At 42.1% G+C, this 19769-nt stretch overlaps 7 protein-coding genes across 7 annotated transcripts; 3 read left to right on the forward strand and 4 right to left on the reverse strand.

Moving 5' to 3' along the window:
* Window positions 1-1282: 1282 nt before the first annotated feature.
* BDB00DRAFT_758604 (uncharacterized protein) lies at window positions 1283-1600 on the reverse strand (the record flags this gene model as incomplete). The annotated part of the gene is made up of 1 exon (XM_053119069.1): window positions 1283-1600. A coding segment is annotated over one exon (318 nt), but the record flags the coding sequence as incomplete, so codon positions are not given.
* A 2530-nt stretch (window positions 1601-4130) lies between these two features.
* Window positions 4131-6290, reverse strand: BDB00DRAFT_809709 (uncharacterized protein). Its single transcript, XM_053122502.1, has 9 exons — window positions 6055-6290; window positions 5860-5928; window positions 5751-5794; window positions 5452-5594; window positions 5335-5357; window positions 5232-5257; window positions 4978-5134; window positions 4666-4855; window positions 4131-4602 (listed from the first exon to the last, which is right to left on the reverse strand). Exons 1-9 carry the CDS (start codon window positions 6176-6178, stop codon window positions 4536-4538), a joined length of 843 nt encoding a protein of 280 aa, XP_052982528.1. The 5' UTR covers window positions 6179-6290; the 3' UTR covers window positions 4131-4535.
* Window positions 6291-7126: 836 nt separating this feature from the next.
* BDB00DRAFT_809714 (putative ARP3-actin related protein) lies at window positions 7127-9256 on the reverse strand. The gene is made up of 6 exons (XM_053122503.1): window positions 9057-9256; window positions 8605-8932; window positions 8322-8525; window positions 7822-8235; window positions 7623-7748; window positions 7127-7536 (listed from the first exon to the last, which is right to left on the reverse strand). The coding sequence occupies exons 1-6, from the start codon at window positions 9095-9097 to the stop codon at window positions 7357-7359; spliced, it is 1293 nt and encodes a 430-aa protein (XP_052982529.1). The 5' UTR covers window positions 9098-9256; the 3' UTR covers window positions 7127-7356.
* A 603-nt stretch (window positions 9257-9859) lies between these two features.
* BDB00DRAFT_139848 (mitochondrial carrier domain-containing protein) lies at window positions 9860-11736 on the reverse strand. Its single transcript, XM_053116219.1, has 5 exons — window positions 11349-11736; window positions 10811-11141; window positions 10601-10694; window positions 10180-10461; window positions 9860-10056 (listed from the first exon to the last, which is right to left on the reverse strand). Exons 1-5 carry the CDS (start codon window positions 11547-11549, stop codon window positions 9984-9986), a joined length of 981 nt encoding a protein of 326 aa, XP_052982530.1. The 5' UTR covers window positions 11550-11736; the 3' UTR covers window positions 9860-9983.
* A 94-nt stretch (window positions 11737-11830) lies between these two features.
* Window positions 11831-12875, forward strand: BDB00DRAFT_758523 (cytochrome c/c1 heme-lyase; the record flags this gene model as incomplete). Its single annotated transcript, XM_053119065.1, has 4 exons — window positions 11831-12387; window positions 12474-12557; window positions 12578-12584; window positions 12759-12875. 4 exons carry the CDS (start codon window positions 11831-11833, stop codon window positions 12873-12875), a joined length of 765 nt encoding a protein of 254 aa, XP_052982531.1.
* Window positions 12876-13109: 234 nt separating this feature from the next.
* On the forward strand, window positions 13110-15527 carry BDB00DRAFT_893580 (WD40-repeat-containing domain protein; the record flags this gene model as incomplete). Its single annotated transcript, XM_053128496.1, has 8 exons — window positions 13110-13220; window positions 13321-13518; window positions 13604-13665; window positions 13762-13866; window positions 13952-14102; window positions 14191-14580; window positions 14653-15084; window positions 15173-15527. 8 exons carry the CDS (start codon window positions 13110-13112, stop codon window positions 15266-15268), a joined length of 1545 nt encoding a protein of 514 aa, XP_052982532.1. The 3' UTR covers window positions 15269-15527.
* A 1747-nt stretch (window positions 15528-17274) lies between these two features.
* Window positions 17275-19147, forward strand: BDB00DRAFT_953211 (ZIP zinc transporter-domain-containing protein). The gene is made up of 5 exons (XM_053129611.1): window positions 17275-17454; window positions 17546-17761; window positions 17831-17917; window positions 18008-18474; window positions 18546-19147. Exons 1-5 carry the CDS (start codon window positions 17388-17390, stop codon window positions 18897-18899), a joined length of 1191 nt encoding a protein of 396 aa, XP_052982533.1. The 5' UTR covers window positions 17275-17387; the 3' UTR covers window positions 18900-19147.
* The last annotated feature ends 622 nt before the right edge of the window (window positions 19148-19769 follow it).

The following is a 19769-nucleotide window of genomic DNA, read 5'->3' on the forward strand; positions in this document are numbered from 1 at the left end:
GATATGGGATGTAGTTCTTTGATTCTGCGATGTAGGTTTGCCAAACACTTTGTAGTTTTGAAACAGGCGATGTCATTTGTTTTTTGGATATTGATATAGCTAATTGCAACGGAACGTAAAGTGGAGCATGTGCCTGGAGGTTGGCATAAAGCTTCTTCCGCGACACAGAAAGAAAATAGCCACACAGAATTTGTTACGGTCGGTAAGCCGAGGATGCTAAGAAGGGTTATATAAACATGTCAGATCTATTAGATGGGTAAGATCGACTCGCCTGGATTGAGTAACTGGAGCTCACTCGATGATGTATGCAACAACCCCGTGTCGAGAAGGTGCTGAATCCAAGGCGTCACTAGCATGGCAAAAAGGAGGGAATACCAAAAAGAGGAACCAAAGTAGCATGCTATTCCCCGGATCAAAGCATCAGTAATCAAGGCAATTACGGGATCCAATATTGGATTTTTCCTAATGATTGGCGCTTAGTATTTCTCGTCCAATAAAGCATTTTGCATATCAAAATACACTGTGAGGTAAAGATGCAATTTGGCTGGGATGGATCATATCGTGTTGACGAAGAGCATGCAACAAATTTCCATTTAGCACTTGGTGACTATCGGCTTGGCCGAACCGCCGAAGATGTATTTTCCGTAACGTCTTATGTAGAAGCTGAAACTAGTTTTATTGGTGAAATCATATTTGACATACATATACTTTCGGTTGCCACCCTAATTACAAGAACAACGAGTGCAATTTTTTATTGATGCTGCAGGATGAGAGTTTTGGAGACCAAAAGTTGCTTAAATGTACAGTGTGGTGGTATAAAGGAGAAATGAGCGTGGAAGATTTTCCCAGCGAAAACAATTAATCACTATCATAGTATTCCTCAGCGTCATCACCATCGTCATTTTCAATGATGTCATTATCAATCAATCTACCATGCGCTTTTCTGGTAGGTGTCAAGTAAATGTTTGGTGATCTGGGAATACTGGCATCATCGAACCCGCAGATGTTGGAGAGTTGTGCGGCTTGCTTTTGACTTCGGATGGCCGGGAGAACAATATCCTTGAGATTGCAGTGGTGTTGTCGCCAAGTATACAACCGATCCAGCGTATCAATGAATGAAGGTAGCTCGTCGAGATATGTAGGTATTACAAGTATTGAAAGACGGCGAGAGACGTACACATCTCCGATGCGTTCACCGCAATCATATACCCCATCGGGCCGGTGAAGTCCATACCAATGATGGTATATACGTTATCCATGAGATTGTCCTCAATGGGAAGACTCAGCAGATAGGAAAGGATGGCCTTATAATCCTAGTGTTCCTGGCCTGCTGGATCAGCGACTTTTGTGGCGATACTTTGAGTCTCTTCCATTCGCTCATAGATAGTTCCCCATTATGAGCAGAAAGAATCAGATCGATCTGGCGTCCAAATCCTTTGTTCAATGGAATGTTCGAACCAAATACCCTTTTATGCATTTTTGCGATCAATTTGGAGGCTTTACACATCGTCTCCCCATTAAAGATTTGCATCCTGCTACCGTTTAGCACCTCATCAAATATTTTCGTACACTTCCTGTAGCAAGTGAGTTCACTACTGTCGTTGTCATTAGGGGAGGCAGCGGGGTTGGTCAGGCAAGCCTTGGCCACAATTTCAAGGATATCCAATAATTGCAAGTTGTGGTGGTGTCACCGGGACCTTCCTTGCCAACCGTATTAGCCCCGTAATTAGTAGAGTTGATGAATGTGAACGAATTATCTCCTTGGTGTAAGTGATATGTGTTCGACGAGACCGCTGGTGACGAAATGCCATTGTCGTTCTAATACGAAAAGATGAGGAAACGGTGATGTGGATCACTCTTATCTTGTTCATATCTCCTTTAACAACTTCTTTAGTTCTTGCTTGACGCTATTTGGTGTCGAGGAATCCTTCTGGATAGCGTCGAGACACCTCTGGTAGGAAGATTCTAGCATGTTGGACGAAGGAGGATTGTGCATTATTTTTACAAATGATTTTTGAAAAAATAGAATCCCCAATCCTTAAGGCTATTTGCGGCAAAGAAGCGATGGTACTTGTCATTCTCGTTGTAGGTATCGCAATACTTGCTAAGGTGTATGTGTAATGCAAGTGAAGGCAGGCGAAAAAGTGTCGCGAGCATATTTTGCTGACGTCGGACTCTTACTTAAAAAGCCTATGACGTCGCCTGTGGGAATTGCCATCTCGAACAGACTTGATGTCGGGTATGAAGACGGGATGACAATAGGACTACGTATGCCCTTGGGACAACTTATGGTGATGGCGTATGTCCCTGGTCAGCTTGATCTTTTTGGGAGCTCGCTCGGTTTCCCAATTACCGAAAACAATAGCGCCCCGTGTGTTTTTCTTCACAACAACCAAACCATGGGCTGTGGCTCCCAGGGTCAATACTGTCTTTTGCTCTTCCAAGTGCTACCGGGGAATCGGTAAGTTACTTATATTTACGGTTCTAGACGAGTTTAGTGTACTAACTTTCTATACATTGCCAAATACCTCTTTGTCGAGTCATATTTGCCTAGGGACCAATGTTGATAAACGTCCTGTGGATGGATACCATAGTGCAAGCACCCCTTTGACTCTCTGTGAACATCTAAATGGATCACCTGGCCGACCCCCATTCATTTTTTTGCACGTTGCTTTATCCCACAAATGCATCTTTACTTTGTCTCTCAAGAGCTGCTCCTTTGTCTGATAATACTTCTTAATGCACGTATTTTGTCAGAATAGACCACGTCAAATAAGCCGCGGGAGAACAGTAGCAATGCGTTAATTGACCCTGTGCGGCTATTTTGTTGTCAATGATACATCAGGCTCAAAGAAATGACATCGGCATTTTCCAAAGTACAATGTATTTGAAAAAATTACATCATACGATCTAAAATTTACACCTTGCTATCTCGATTTTTACATTTTCAAACGCAAACTACTGTATCATAAAGTGTTTTGCAATAGATCGTTTTGCTATAATTATGTACATATAAAGTAACAAATCTGATCTATGCATAGTAGGACTTCCAATTATTATCTACATGCGAATAAGCAGGAGAGAACAACATACTCATATGGGTACAGTATATTATTGATGTCACAAAGATGCGCTGTTACGTTTTTTGTTAAATCAAGATGTAGTTTGAGCACTAAACGTGAAAAAGGAAGCATAAAAAGAGTTAACACAATGTACTAGTACTTTCCAGATATCATACGTGTGCGATAAGCAGGTGTATCATACATATGGCAGTGTGGCATGGGTACAGAGTTAGGAGAAGGAAGGATACCTGATATCATTTTGCTATGCCTCTAAAGCTATGATACCCGATAGGTCATTTCTCTTTTGGAAAGATGCCTGAAAGAAATATCTCTGATGTATTCTGAAAGAAAAAACAACGACCTTAGTGTGCGTTTATATCTTTTTACTTGCTCCTGACGTTGCGCTAATGCCGAAAACAGGATGTCTGGCTTTCTATGTAGATGCATTGTAAGAGTAGTCAACCATGCATGTAGTAAATAATCTTGTAATCGCCTGTCATACGCTCACCTTGCAAGCCTATAGTTGGATTCCCAAACCCGGCGTTTTACTGCTGCACTTATCTAGTAGGATGATGGTGTTGACAATAGAGATGACCCTAGACTTTAGTAAAGATGATGACAATGATGGGTGGGTTGTATACTGCAACGCGGCTGACACCTTGGTATATTTTCGAGCGCATCAACAAAAAGATTATGCACAATACGGTGATAATGAGCATGCCACCTATTATAATCGTTAACCTTTTGTGAAGTGTGATCACTGTTTCAAGAGTGTATCGATGTAACCACGGAAGCAAAGAGACAAGGCGCTTCAATTTGTTGCTAGGATTTTAGGAAAACATAAACAAATGGTTTTTTGAAGAAAAAGAAGTGCATAAATGAGGGTAACATGACCCTGTTTTTTGACGTGGCACATAATACATACCCTGACCAGCAATGGCAAAAACAACAGTAGCAATAAACGACATGATATTACTATTATATAATCTACAGAAGTTAATTTACATTTTGAGAAAAAAAACCATAGTTTGCTGTATGATAAAAAGAATCAGCTCTAATAGCGTATAGCCTGTATGAATTACAAGAAAATTAAACAGGTGTCATGATATTTTTCTTTTGGCAATACATCAACCCATAATCTCAGACATCCCAGCACTGTTTGTAAAACCTATAAAGAAGGGATATTGATTATCGTCATTGATGAATAGTACAGATCCGACGACGATGATATGAGAATGTCGAACGCATCGCGTTGACAAAGCTGGTCTATACACGCTTAATCAGAACGGGGTATAGAGCTTAATTTGACATCACATCATTTGAAGAGGTATATCTGTATAGGAGTATATTTGGTACACAAAACATTATTTGCTATAGCCCGCATGGATGTGGGGCTAGATGGGAGCGGGAGAGGAAGAGAGGTGCAGGAAGCTTTTTGGAGGTGCAAGTGAGTGAGTGAGCGTACAACAGCATCTATTGGTAGTAGAAGGGGTGCGAGGAAAACTCGCAGTCTTTGCCGTCTTCTGTTACTGCCGTCAACCTAAAAAAGAAAATTAATTTCCGTAATTGGGTAAAAATGATCTACTTTTTTATGGAACCTTACTTGTAAAAGAAAGGCTCATCATCGTCGGATGTGACACCTTGGTCGAGTGTATCCTTGAAGGTGAACAGCTCCGATGCTTCTGTCTTCTTGTCCCAAGACTTATGAACAAGCTCGGCCTCTTTTGTGTCGGAATGGTACTTGTACAACTCGATTGACCGATATTCGCTCACTCCGGAAATAGGGTCGCGCTCTATTGATTGTACGAGATGCGGTTTAGTAAGTTGTTGGGAATATATAGTACAACAGGCTCCGTTTGTTGTTTTTGTTGTTGCCAGGTAATTAACAGTAATTAGCGGAAAATAGAGAACGTACTGATATTGACTTTGATGGGGCCGTCACTTGCTTTGAGCTTTTTACCGATGGCAGGTGCGGTCAAATCGATACCGAAACAACCGCGATCAATCTTGCCGTCCAGGCTCTGCATGGCGTACGAAGCGTCGTTGGTGTGCGATGCGGCAACTCGGAAGACCTGTACCATATCGATAACCATGGTGAGTTGATTTTCTAGAGCTACATCATGTTCGATAAGGGAGCGGAGGGAGCAGGGGCCCCGCCAAGTAGCTTACCTTGGACATCAAGGTACAATCGGGGCCTGGAATTTTTGAGGGCGTTAATGATGCTAATATGTTAGTTACTGGAGCTTCCTTAAAGAAGTAATATCAACTATACCTTGTTCGTTTCTCACCCATACTCTACATCCATCAATATAGTTTAGTGTCTGTTTGCTTCGGCACGAGGAGAAGATCCTTTGTATGTGTATGTACAGATATATTTTTCTATATTTACCGGAACCGGTATTGTGTTGCAGCGTCGGTGCCTTCTACCTTGGTGATGTCGACAGGGAGCGAAGCCTTGGTGTTGAGGTTATAGATGTCCTCCCATGGTGTGCCGAGGTATTTTGGCGTTCCGTCATTTGAGATGGAGTAAATCTGGAATCCCCGCGCGCGCACATACGACGTACGTATAGTAACATGTCGTTGTTGTTGTTGGTTATTAGAAATTTAGGGAGACAGAGCGAAAAATGATAAAGAGGGCTTTGCTTTCCCCTTATTTTCGTTGTACAAAGAAATAAAAATAAAACCTACATCGACACCTCTCAAGGTCTTTGCTTGCTCGTCGGGTTGACGCTCTATATCGATGCAGTTGTTTAGACGATCGAACTTAACAATCCATCTGTATATCCTTTATTCTTACCAACAGTGAGGCGTACTTGAGTGGGATCGGCGAACTGCTGACCTTGGGTGGGTGCAGTGACGGAAAGACCTAACAGACAGTTATACATATCACACCAGATTTGCTATTTAGTTATGTGTTTCACTTCTTTAACATATGTGATTTCTTACGAAACCACATTAAGAGAAAGGTCAGTAGCTGATCTTTGGCACACACCACTGCAGAACTTTTGCTTTGCCTCAGCAATTTCTTGGTCAAGGCTTTCATCAGCTCGGGCGAACGGAACCGACGAAACAGCGAGCACGGCCAAAGCACCGGCAACAATCGAAGACAGTCTCATGTTATCAGAAAGCGGGAGAGGGAGAGAGGGAGGGATAGGAAGCAAGAAAGGAAAGGAAGAGTTAAAAAAGAAAGGAAGAAAGAAATACACAGACAGCAAAGGGAAAAAGAGGAAATAGTCTTTGTGCTTGTGAGCTTATGTGTGTGTTGCTGCTGTCCGATATAATTAGCAGCTTTTCTGCACTAAAACACAGCAGAACTCCGTTCGCGTTAACCGGAATCAACCATTTTAGCCCCTAAAAATTTATTATGCCTTGATCGTCGCTTCATTTCTGCTTTGAACGGATTGCTTTTGCTCAGAAGCTGACGAGGCCCTATTCAGCTTCTAGTGTCATGAATATGCAGTGTATGGAATATATGTGGTTTATCGTCCGGTATTATCTCAAATGACTTTTCGAATGCATCATTCCTAAGCTTTGTAGACATCGTAGTTGAAGCTGGCGACATGGTTGCGCTTATCAACGGACATCACAGATGGAGCGCTGTACGGTTTTTTTAACCATCCATGTGCTGCTGCTTCTGGGCTCCTCGCTACTTGTTTTTCTCCATCTTGACAAAGCCTTATAATCATCATGGTAATCCATCTTCGTCAAACTTGGCCGTATATATCCCTTCTTTCTTAATTACATCAAAGTCGCTCTTTATCCCTTTCGTTGTATACTTCAATAATGTCCTAATTTCGCGACATCATAAAACGCGTTGCTGTAATAGATCTTCTTTGCAATATGGCCTCATCAAAGGCGAATCCAAAGTTGGCTGATTGTTATTATATCATTGGTTTCTATGATTTTTCAGCTGATGTACCGGTGAACTTTGTACATACACCGTTTTTAACGTTTGACAAATATTGACGGGGCTGAATAGAAACAACATCGCAATAATCTTAAGGAAGACATGCCGTTGCAAGGGAAAGCATCCCGTGGTAGATTCGTATGTCTATTTCTCTATGTAATGATAAGCTCAAGATATAAATTTTTATTCTTACAGAATCTGTGCTTATTTAGTTGTCACGATATATCTTAATCAACCCATATATTTAGTTTCTAATAGCGGGGTCATACCCGATCTTCATCATTTACTGCTGATGCTTGTGTATATTTATAGAAGGACAAAAAAACGGAGAGAGTGAAAAAGGGAGGGAGATCGAAGAAGACAGGTGCAAATTGAAAAACCCGTTTTTTATAGCAAGCTACCAAATACACGGTTATGTCTACAGATACTAGGACCATATTCATCATATTCTGCCTTGGTGTGGCAGTAGTTATAGAATTCTGGTGTTGATGCCAGCAAACTGCCACCGAGCCATACAGCATGGCGCTGTTTCTTGTGAGAAATAACATTCACTTCCATAGGTGTAGCCTTCACAAAATGTATGGGTGTTGTGTGTGAGTATCATTATCTTAGTGCCGATAGGGAAGCATAATAAAAAAAGGGGGTCCCCTTACCCGAGCACCAGTGCCACTGAGTTGTTCACTAAGTTGAATACGCTTGTCAACGGTTCTCTTAATATCACGTTGGAGACGCTTGTCGAAATCTTTGAACATGGTCGAGCCACCAGAAAGCACAATATTCTATAGAGAAACGACTGAGTCCTCTTTGTTCTCATTATTTTAACCATAGATTTTGACTAAACATCAGCTTTACCTTGTAAAGACCCCGGCGCACATCAATAGGACTGGTCTGGATAACGGTATCCACAACTTCGGGCAACGGCGTCAAAAAGTCAGAGCTTGCGATTTCGGGATTGAAGAAGATTTCAGGCGCAAGGAAACGTTCGAAACCGACATCCACCGAGTATTCCTTTCCAGTCATGGTATGGATGCCATTGTACTTTTTGAAATACTTGCTTGGTTCCTGGTCATACTTTTTGAACTCCTTGACAATATCCGGGCAGACATAAGAGTATTGCTCCTTGATGAGTTGAGCAACACGTAGGGAATCTTCGGGTGGAATGTTGGTCTCGCCGCGTTCACGGAGCAACGACTGGACAAACGATGTAATGTCACTGCCTGCAATAGGGACTGACTTGATAGAGCTGCCAATCACATAGCCTTCCGCCTAATAGCATTATGCGCATTAACTCATAAGTTTTGAACATATGTTGGGAAAGAGACATAAGCATTGTAGTACATTATTAAACTTACCACAGGAATAACGTGGGTCACACCATCACCCGAATCAATGACCGTACCAGTCAACGTCTGCTCTTCCACCTTGTTGGACGTCCACGATGCAGCCAATGCAAGCACAGCTTGTACAGCAATATACAATCCTTTGATGTTGAACGACTCGAACATGATTTCGGCGGTCATTTCACGATTTTCGGGTGGGTTTAGTGGTGGCTCGGTCTATCCGTGCAACATGCGGTGCACTATTAGTATATAGCGTATGTAACATGAATGGCCCTTTGTATAGCGATATTTTTACCAGTAAAAAGTGATGGTCCTCAGGCTCACATCTGAGGTATTTGAAGATCGACTGTTCCCAATACCGTTCCATATGATCCCAGTTATTAATTTGGCCGTGACGGATAGGATAGTTGATTGCCATAGTTTTGGCATTGGAGACAGCTTCATCGCCAATGTAAAAGTCAAGGTCTTCAATACCACGTTTAGACGCCAGGTTGTTGCTCAAGAATGAAGGCTTGCTAGGCACGCCGGGTCGGCCGGACGACGATGGAGCCTCACGCGTCGAAATGGCCGTTGGGAATACAAACGATGGCTCATTGTTGCCGCTGAAACCGAGTTTGGAATACCTTTATACATTTAGTGTACAACTTTAACATTAGTAAACAAATCTTTACAATAAACACCCCCATTAAACTGCCGTGTCTCTCTTCACTTTCAAAAAAACATGGTTTTCTTGTTCTTCATCATTACCCGGTTCCATTATCCATAACTACGACAGGTAAATTCGTCATCTTGAAGAATTACTGCCCGTCTTTTTTCGTTATGATAGCTTTTGTAGGTGTTTTTGAGTTTTTAAAGTAGTTGCAATAGTAGAAAAGAAATAGTTTCGTTTCGCTCTTATTGCCAAGAAACCAAAAAGACGCTCGCTTTTTTTGGCGTTTGCAAAGGGTGGACTCGCCGAGCAAAGCGACGAAATGCGCGCCTTGCGAAAAGTACTAACGCACATTCAAACCCCGCCAATATTTCTATGCGTAGGGCTGCATGGGGTGAGGACGGTTAAGAAGGACCACTTTAGACACACATACTTCTTTACAAATCTTCTATGCTGTCCATGTCTTATTTTTTAAGCCTGCATATCCATGGGTTTAATGGTGAAGGACCAGCTTGCATTCTACGAAACAGATATCGAATTGACTGTTGTTATAGCCTCCTATCCCCTGAAGACTACGAAACACTAAGAGGTCAACGACTGATGCCTTTATTCGTTGAGTATGTCATACTTCGAGGAAAGTAAGCATATGCTCTAGCCATGTGTGTAAACAATTACTAGAAATGCTACTACATTATGCTGCTACCTTGATGTATCTGTCTGTTTGTTAAAGCCATCAAAGCCACAGCATGATAAACTCATCACTCATGTAAGAGAATAGGTTATAGAGAGAAGATATAACAATTACGAAACGCACACAACACGTTGAAACAGACACTATGAGCTCCACTGGCTGCCGAAGTTGTCGAATTGCCATGGTTATAAGAGTTGCTAATGCTATGTACAGGCGTATTATCATTATGACTACCAGGCTGGTTCATCCACAGATAACAATAATACTCGCAGCTCTTTTATTTTCGTTTTTACTTTAAGAGACAGTAACATTGCTTATTCTTCTTTAATAATCTCTATTTCTCTACTTTTGCAATCTCCACTCCTCCCGTGGCACCCAATGCTCTCTTGATGTCACCATAAATGGCACTATACGCGAAATAAGTATTGTATTAATAATGTGGAAGAATATCACACCACAATAGGTGTTCATCTCGAGCAAGGATGATACGTAACATCTTCCAAATAAAGCAAACAGTAGAAGAAACTTACAATTGACCGGCAGTAAGAGTAGCAACCATGACAATACGAGGACCCAGGCCGACAAACAGACCCTTGGCGCCGAGCTGACCAGCCATCTGAATAAGGCGAGAGGTGACCGACTGGCCTTCAACGCCTCTCTGTTTGTTGATTTTGGAGAGAAGTGTATCGGCGGGCTGAGAGATGATGGCAGCGGCAGTACCGGCAACAATACCAGCGCTGAGGTTCACAGCAGTCATAGTCGAAGGCGCCAATTGATCCTTGGGTGTTTTGATCGAACGCAAGATTTGCTCACTATTGAATACGAGAGTTAAGTAACAGTGTTTTGGTAATGTGGTAGCATGTGTGTGCTTTTTGTTTATGTAAACAAAAACGTCCGATATTCTCTCTCTCTCTTTCTGTCCCAACCCTTACTTCTATGTATAATACTTACGCGGCACGTTCGTAGACGACAAACTTGGCCATGGTATAAGGAACTTGCTTGAAGAGGATGGGCGAGAAGCCAGAGTAGAAACCTCTCATGACACCTATCAGTACCGGTAATATCAATATTAACATCGAGCTTTTTCATGTAGCATATGTGGCAGTTTCATTTCTGTTTGTAATCAGTGATGGAAATTAATTTATCTGGCACAAACAGTACCTTCTTCTCGGAGCAAGCGAGTGAAACCGCTCACAAGACCAGAAGCGAAATCGGGCTGCGAGACCAACCGGATACGAGTAGCCTCCAAGGGACAGAGAGCAACATCAGCAAAAAATTCAGCAATGGCAGAGGAACCCAAATAAATGGCTGTTCGGTTGTCACTGGCCTTTTCGACGCCAATCATATCAATAAAGGTCTTCTTCCAGAACTCATAACCTCCAAACTTGAACGCGCCCTGCAAGAAGTAACCAGCGGCAGTGGGGCCAAAGCCAGTAAGAAGGGCACCGGCCCCTTCAGTCTGGATGACCTGGCGGAAGCCAGCAATCATGCCCTAGAAAAGAAACGATTTCGGTCAAGTAGTTTTAGCACGGTTTCTGTATATATTGTGCGTGTGTGTGAAAACCACAACGCTATGATGTCATTCACACAGAAAAAAAATATAGGCAGGGGGGGGGGGTGCACAAATACATCCTGTCTATATCGCGCAGGCACATCTACTTGTTCTTTTCTTTTTCGCTATCGTCGCTAGATCACTCACTCTGTTGTACTTTTCGGGTTCCAACTGGATTCTGGTCTTAACGACGTCGACCGGCGTCATGCCGCCGTGAGTGACCGCACAGCAGACAGCGCCGGCAAAAGCGAAGCGGGCGTACAAATCCACACCAGTAGGAGCGGGCTTATCGGCGGCAACGGAGGGAACAAAGAAGTTCCTCTTCAGAGTGCTTTGTGATGGAAACATAGTGACGCGTGCTCTTGTCTTATGTGCGTTCGCAACAACCAGACAAAAACGAAGAGAGAGAAGAAAAAAAAACAGAGAAAAAAAAGAAAGGAGGCGAAACTAGACTTTTTAAAAAATGGGAAACGAGCTTGCATCACTGCACAAACATGACTCTTCGGGACCCGAATTATTTTCGTTTTTTTCTAGAGCGTTTAAAACGACCAGCCTGACGCTTCAACTGTAAAAAAACAAAAACCTTGAAAATGTCAACTGAAAATAAATGCCCTGTCGACCACACCAACATGGAATCAGCACAACAACAACCAGCACAGTCTACCACTGCTGATAATGCAAAGTGCCCTGTTGACCATACCCAATTCCAAAAACCCTCAGAAGAAACAAAGTGTCCTGTCGATCCAAGTGCTTATCAACATTTCTTACCTAAAGACCACCAACAGCAACAACAGTCTTCTGACACAGCAGAGAAATGTCCTGTCGACCATACCACATACAAACACTTTTTGCCACAGCAGCAGGAATCGTCTAAAAAAGCCGATGCAGACGGCTGCGATTCTGACGCGATCGATGCACGAAACAATATGCCTTCTGTCGCACAGCAAACACCGGTTCCCGGACAAAAGATGCCACTAGGCGTTGAGCGTGAAATATCGACTATTCCACGCGCAGATGTTGAAGAGCAGAAATGGATCTATCCGTCAGAGCAAATGTTTTTCAATGCGATGCGACGCAAGAATTGGAACCCGGAAGAGCGAGATATGTCAGTTGTGGTGCCTATCCACAATGCAGTCAACGAGATGGCATGGATGAAAATTCTCGAATGGGAAAAGATGCATCAAACGTAAAAAGCCTACTGTCTCTTTTCGAAACATTGGAGGTTATATCAAATTAAGGAAAAGAGGTACTGATCCTACTCTTGCTATTTAGTGAATGCAATCAGCCAAAGCTGGTAAAGTTTCAGGGACGACCCAAAGAAATCACGCCCAAGGCTCGATTATGGTCATGGTTTGGGTAAGCTTATCGTATACGAGAGGTTATGTTACGAGAGATTATGATTGGGAACTCCAGTGGATAGAAGCTGTGCTCTGTTTGATGAAATCAAACTAACTTTGTGTGCACGCTAGCTACAAACTGCCATTCGATCGTCATGACTGGGTCGTTGATCGTTGCGGCGAGAAGGTCACCTATGTGATTGATTTCTACTCGGGCAAGCAGGACCCCCGACGACCCGAGTCCATCAGCTTCTACCTTGATGTACGACCGGCTGTCTCGTTTGGTGGTGTTTGGGACCGCATGAGAATGTCGTTCAGAAAGGGAGAATTCATCTAAAAACACTAGATTCCGTAATATGTAGATAGTATCTTTTGTATTGTAGTGCATGTAGTCAAGTCGTGTGTATGTATATCCAAAGCATTAACTTGCATCGTTGCCAGTGTGGCTTGTCCGCAACCGGAAGGCCCGAATTTTTGAAAGGCTTACCCCGACGACTGCAAGTAAAAAAAAAGCATTATTGAAATAGAGAACCTTTTTTTTTATTATTCTATCATTTAAATATATTCTCCAATGGGCCAACCAAAAAGTAATAGTAATAATATCGATAAACCCACCACCAACAACCCTGCATTGGCAGCGGCCGAAAAGAAATACCAGCGCGGCAAACCAGTTCCGTTCAAAGTAAATATAAAAGCTATATACAACAATAACGACGATCTCTTTTCAGAACGTCGACCGATCCCGATTCGATCCTCTAATCTTCTCCCTTGCTTTGCAACAGAGAGTCAGAAGTGGAAAACTTCGAGGAAAATTAGAACGACAAGAAGAAAAAATTCGCGATGCAGTGCAATCGGCTGCAAGAGCCGAGTTGCTGCTTGGTGAAGAGGCCGGTTTTCTGGAATCCGAGGGAATCGAAAAGACATACAACTATAGACAGGAGCAGCTGTCAAAGGAAGTGGACATCAATACCTCACAAAAGGTTGGTATATACTACTTATTCTGGCTTTACTTGGTTAGCTATAGGGGAGGAACGATATATTAAAATTTGTATCTATTTTCAATAGATCTTCTCACTCGATTTACCCGATCATGGACCCTACAACGTCGATTATACTCGTAACGGCAGGTACGATCTTAGTTTTGTTTATATTATCACGTATCATGTGTGATTATCCATATACAATGCATATGATTAAACTAATATGGCCACGTTCATGTATAGACATTTGCTTATTGGTGGTAAAACTGGTCATTTGGCTGCATTTGACTGGCAAAGTGGCAAGCTGCACTTTGAGGTCCATGTCAATGAAGCTGTGCGCGACGTCAAGTATGTTTCACTAGCGCGACAAAAAAATCAAAGATGATATCAAATTTCTTTTTGCTCTACTAAAAGGTGGATTCCTGTAATGTAGATGGCTTCATAACGAAACTATGTTTGCTGCAGCACAAAAGCAACACGTTTTCATTTACGACAACAGCGGTTTGGAAATTCATCGGTTAAAAAAGCACAGCGATGTCAACAAGCTCGAATTCTTGCCGTATCACTATCTGCTTGCTTCTGTTGTATGTATATGTTTTTCGATTCGGGAGGACGAGGAAGAGGAGGATCGCATCAGAAAACATGTATATTAACTGCAACATATCCTTTCAGGGCAACGCAGGTTATCTTAAATACCAGGATACATCTACGGGCCAATTAGTTTCTGAATTACGAACAAAGCTTGGTTCTTGTGGCACCATGGCACAAAACCCCTGGAACGCAATTATACATTTGGGCCATGCAAACGGTGCTGTCACATTATGGTCCCCCAATATGTCCAGTCCAGTGGTTAAAATGCAATGTCATCGAGGCAACGTGCAGGCACTAGCAATCGATCCTACAGGCCGATACATGTCTACGGCAGGTTTAGACGGTCAGTTAAAGATCTGGGATGTCCGAAAATACGAAGTTTTACAAGAATATTACACACCACGACCGGCAACGTCATTATCTATATCTCAGCGAGGATTATTGGGTGTTGGTTGGAGTACACATGTGTCTGTAAGTTGGATTAATTTGTTGTGGGGAGCGATGTCTGAAGTTACTACGCAACAATAGCTAATGATTATATAGGTATGGAAAGACGCATTTTTGACCAAACAAAATTCACCCTACATGAACCATATCCAACCATCATCAGCCATCCGTGACATACAATTTGTTCCATACGAAGATGTACTCGGTTTTGGTCACGCTAAGGGTGTTTCCAGTATTGTCGTGCCTGGTGCTGGTGAACCCAACTTTGACACGCTTGCTGCTAACCCATACCAGACCAAGAAACAACGACAAGAGGCTGAAGTGCACGGTCTATTGGATAAATTGCAGCCAGACATGATCACATTGGATCCTACGAACATTGGTCGATTGACGCGCATGTCTAAGGAGGAAGTTATGCGTGTGCGCAAGAGCGAAAAGGAAGAAGATGAGGCTACTCGATACGAGAAGCTGCGGAAAAGAACGAAGAAACACCTTAAGCGTCATGAAAATGTTATTGAAGCCCGAAAGGTAAAGATTCTATAGAGAGAGGGAAGGCATCTGTCAGTGATAGATATGGGGTGTTCTGCCGAAAGGAAATCTAACCTCATTGTATTAGATTGAAATTAGCGAAAAGTTCGAGCAGGAGAAGCAAAAACGCATTGCAGCAAAAGAAAAACCAAAGCCATTTACAGCATTGGACATATTCAAATAAACTTGCAGCATACACTTTCCTCATCCAATGTTTTATAGACGCTGTCTATCCAGTGAAGAAAAGTGTTTATGATAGAGATAGACCTAGCTCAGATTGGAGTAGTTTTACTTTTATAAGTAATGGGAGACCAGAATATGTAGCGAAACTTCACATGTATGCCCTTCTTCTGCAAAGGTTGACTAACATGTAGGGGGAACTATCAATCTTGGACGATGGGACACCTTGGATCTTGTAACATGCGTCAACACCACCAAGAGCTGAAAGATAAAACAATAAACTACAAGACCTTAGCGAATGACAGTGCTTTCAACAGAAATTGCTATATTATTATCTGTGTGGCTGTCCGTTTAGATGAAGATCCATATCGGCTTGGAAAATGACAGTCGAGGTAAATGACAGTCGAGGTGAAAATGGAGACCAAGCTCCATCTGCTCTGGTAACCATAATATGGACAACAATACTAGTTATATGGTGGCAGCTATAGGTCTTCCACGTGCTGTAGAAATTCTGTATGAGGTATCTAGTAGAACAGTGGGAAAGAAATTTCTTCAGAGACTGTTGAAATGAGATATGACAATCTGTTACGTGCTTGCTACCTACAACGCGACCAAGAAAAAAAAACAAAGAAAGCTGAATGCCACCCTTTATCAATTGGTGAAACGTTCAATAACTAACGCTACTACTGTAGCGAGCCTGATCTTTTTTTTGCTTGCTCCTTTTTGTCGCACTATTTCATATGTCTACTCAATGGTATATTCTGATATGAACAACAGAGGGCTGGCAATAGAATTTGCGAGACTGAATTCCTATTATCCATCTCTCGTTTCACCAGATCCATGCCAAAAATTTTTGCAATAACCGTCTTGTGTAAGCTGATGTGATGATAGATGATACCACCGCCGCCTTTTCGCTTGGAAAGGGACAAACAAGGTCACATCTCTTATTACCGATTACGCTCTGTAGTATAGTTATTAGTCAGGAAGTACGCCGTTACACTATTTACTACAGAAAGACTACTATACGTGTAGAAATCCACATTAAAATAGGTGAAAACACACTTATTACACTTGGATTTAATAGATAAACTTACTTGATTAAGCTCCAATGTGAAAGAAGCCTCATACCGTTTGAGTATTAGAATTGATTTGCAATTCTGTCAATGGGATAGTCGTAGGGTATAACTAGCAAGCTTTAATCTTCTCAACCAGCAGTATACCCTTATGAACGTGTTAAGCAGGCAAATGTATCAACTAGACTAAATTAGAAACAGTGTCAGTAAACGCTGCTGCTTTAAAATGATGGCAGTCCAAACGTCGGGACAGGGTCCTTTCCAATCGACGTAAGGGAAGCATGAAAACCCCCACGCACATGCAGAAAAAATGTTTGTTACTGTTGCCATACATGCGATAATGCCAACGTTGATGTTGAACAAAAAGTCTACTTTGCACGTTGCACAGTAAAACAACTCTATTATGATCCGCATTGATAGATACAAGTAAAAATTTTATTCGGATTTTGCAAAGCCGCTAACTTTAACACCGATAAATTTTAGGTTTTTTTTTTGTTTCGTATCCGCCTCATTGCAGAATCCCGGGATTTAGCAGTGTTATTCTGGAATCATCAAAGCTTTTCGTAGGATTCGGGTGATACAATCTCGCAAGGAGAAAAAAGTTTGATGGTGTCAGTGGAATGGCCAAAGGATAACCACCTTAAAGACTCTATTGGAACTCGACACAACGACAATCCTTCACCGGATAGAAGGAGTGGCAAGTTTATTATGAAACAGAAGATCCACAGATCTGAGTAACGTACCTTAATCAGAAAAGGGCCGCTATGGAACCCCGGGAATTCACGAAAAAAGGTGGTGTGTACCTCTCAGGTTACCAGTGACCGTCAACACAGCAGAAATTTTTTGATGTGATTGGCCAATCCATCTGTGCTAGCGAGGACCTCCATGGTTACGTATATAAACCCGCCGCCCTCTCTGACCAACCACACAAGACCCCCAGCACCATTAAATTTTAATTCAGGCTTGTCGCCAATCCTTTTCCCTTGTTCTTCTTCCAAACAAAAACAACTTGCGTCCCCCCCACTCCTCGCCATAACAACAACAACAACAATGCTGAAAAAGATCTTGACTATTTTACTAGTCCTTACGACATATCTGGCACTTGCTATTGCCCAAGGTACGAAAATATCCTGTTTATTCAAACTTTTTGAGGCAATAAAAACCCTCAACTAATCATTTTGTCACTGTCAATCTCTAATTAATAATAGAAGCCGAACACGATCACGACCACGACCACGAAGGCCACGACCACGCACACGAAGATGAAGATAGCCACGCTGGTCATGACCATGCTGGACACGATCATGCTGGTCATAGTCATGGACCCACCTCGCTCGAAGACTGTGTTGCTATCACCGGTGACGAATATAACGTTGGACTCCGCGTTGGCGCCATTTTCATTATCATGGCTGCAACTGTTATCGGTAAAGTGTCTCGTGAAACGATCTAAATGTTATTAATTCTTACTAACTTGAATACGATTCGTTGTTTAGGTGTGTTTGCTCCTATTGTCCTTCATCGTATTCGTCCTTATTCCCAAGGCAGTGTCCGTCATTGGATTTTGACTGTCGGCAAGTTCTGTAAGTACAAAACCCTAATAGCTATTTCTTCAAAAAAATAATTGTTTTCTGCTAGCAACTAAAACAGAAAAACCTTTTGTGCTTTTCTAGTTGGTACTGGTATTATTCTCGGTGTCGCTTTCATCCACATGATACCCGAAGCTGTTGAGCGCTTCACAAGCCCTTGCATCACTAGTGGAAAATGGGGCGGTTACCACGGTTTTGTCGGTCTCTTTGCGTTGATTGCTGTGTTCTTTATTCAAATCGTCGAACTCGCCGTATATGCCCATGTCACGAAAAAGCAAAAAATGCAACAAGAGCACATCAACAGCAGCGCCAACAGCACTGAAAACAAGGATGTCGAAAACAGCTCTGCCGTCAAGGGCGAAGAGGCTGTTGCATACCACCACGACGGTCACGCGCACATGATGATTGAGGACAGCAAGGATATGCGCGACGTCAGCACCATTGTTTTGGAACTCGGCATCGTCATTCATTCCGTTATCATTGGTTTAACTCTCGGCTTCACCTCTGATGACGGTTTCAACGTTTTGCTGATTGCCCTTGTCTTCCATCAGGTAAATTGGAAAACTAGATAAGCATGCTCTGTATCTTTTCCACTTGCTAAACTTATAATTTAAATGTATAGTTCTTCGAAGGTATTGCACTCGGCACCCGTATCAACGACATGGAGCACAAGTCTTTCATCAAACCATTCATTATGGGCTCAATCTTCAGCTTGACCACTCCAGTTGGTGTTGCTATCGGTATCGGCGTCAACATGACCGTCAACCCCTTTTCGCAGTCGTCCGTTTTGGGACAAGCCATTCTTGATTCTTTGGCAGCTGGTATTCTGCTTTACAACGCCTTCATCTCTCTTATTGCTGGCGAAATCAACCACAACATGTCTTTCCTTCGATCTAGCCTCTCATACAAGGCTATTTGCTTCATTGCCATGTACATTGGCGCTGCCGTGATGGCTATTCTGGGCAAGTGGGCCTAAAAGTATTGAAGTCTCTTTGCTTCATTATTATTCGTTTACTTTTCTCTCGCATACATCTCTTTCCTCTCTTTACAACTTTGCTATTATTCTACCCGCTATATTAGCTTTCTACTGTATTTTGATGCAATAATATCTCTGAATGCCTGCTTCTCCACTCCCTTTATAATACTTTCTAATATATGTATAATATATCCTTTTCATCATTTCTTTTCTTCTTCATTAAATATACATCATTAATATATTATCGCAAACAGCATATAATATCCTTTTCAACAATAAGTCTTTTTTTATGGATTTCTTTGATACCATCATTAATGCGATTCAAGGTGCTATTTAGCTGAATTCTGTAAATTATATCATACGTAATTTTAGAAGATAAAGACGTGTAATGATGCTTGGTATTTAGCTGACAAAGCAAGCGATCAACAATGTAACCGATTGATGATATAAACATGTGCTGTTCCAGCTACTCCTTGAGTATCCCTTCCTCGCGTGTGTTGCATCTGAGTTTGTAGAACGGAAACCATCCATTGAAACAAATGGCTCCTCCATCGATGTTAGCACGTTTGCCGCCTCTTGTTCCTTGTTGGGGTACATTGGTCACAAACAGACATCATCGTGATGTTCTTGTATCAAACCGTGGTGGGGACTATATAAGGTCTCATTAAGATACGGCGGATGTGAACACGTATGGCAGCTAACTACAAGTAAAAGGATTAGTGTAGCGCTTTTGTCTTTTCCAACTTTAGCTATGAAAAAGCGATGAAAACAAAAAGAACAACACTGAACCGTTGCATACATTTAATCTCATTGATACATGAATTGATAAGGCCGATCTACCAACGTCCAGTACCTTTGACAAGAAAAACA

This window comes from Zychaea mexicana (assembly GCF_025766255.1).
Source record: "Zychaea mexicana strain RSA 1403 chromosome Unknown BDB00scaffold_15, whole genome shotgun sequence".
Taxonomy (NCBI): domain Eukaryota; kingdom Fungi; phylum Mucoromycota; class Mucoromycetes; order Mucorales; family Lichtheimiaceae; genus Zychaea; species Zychaea mexicana.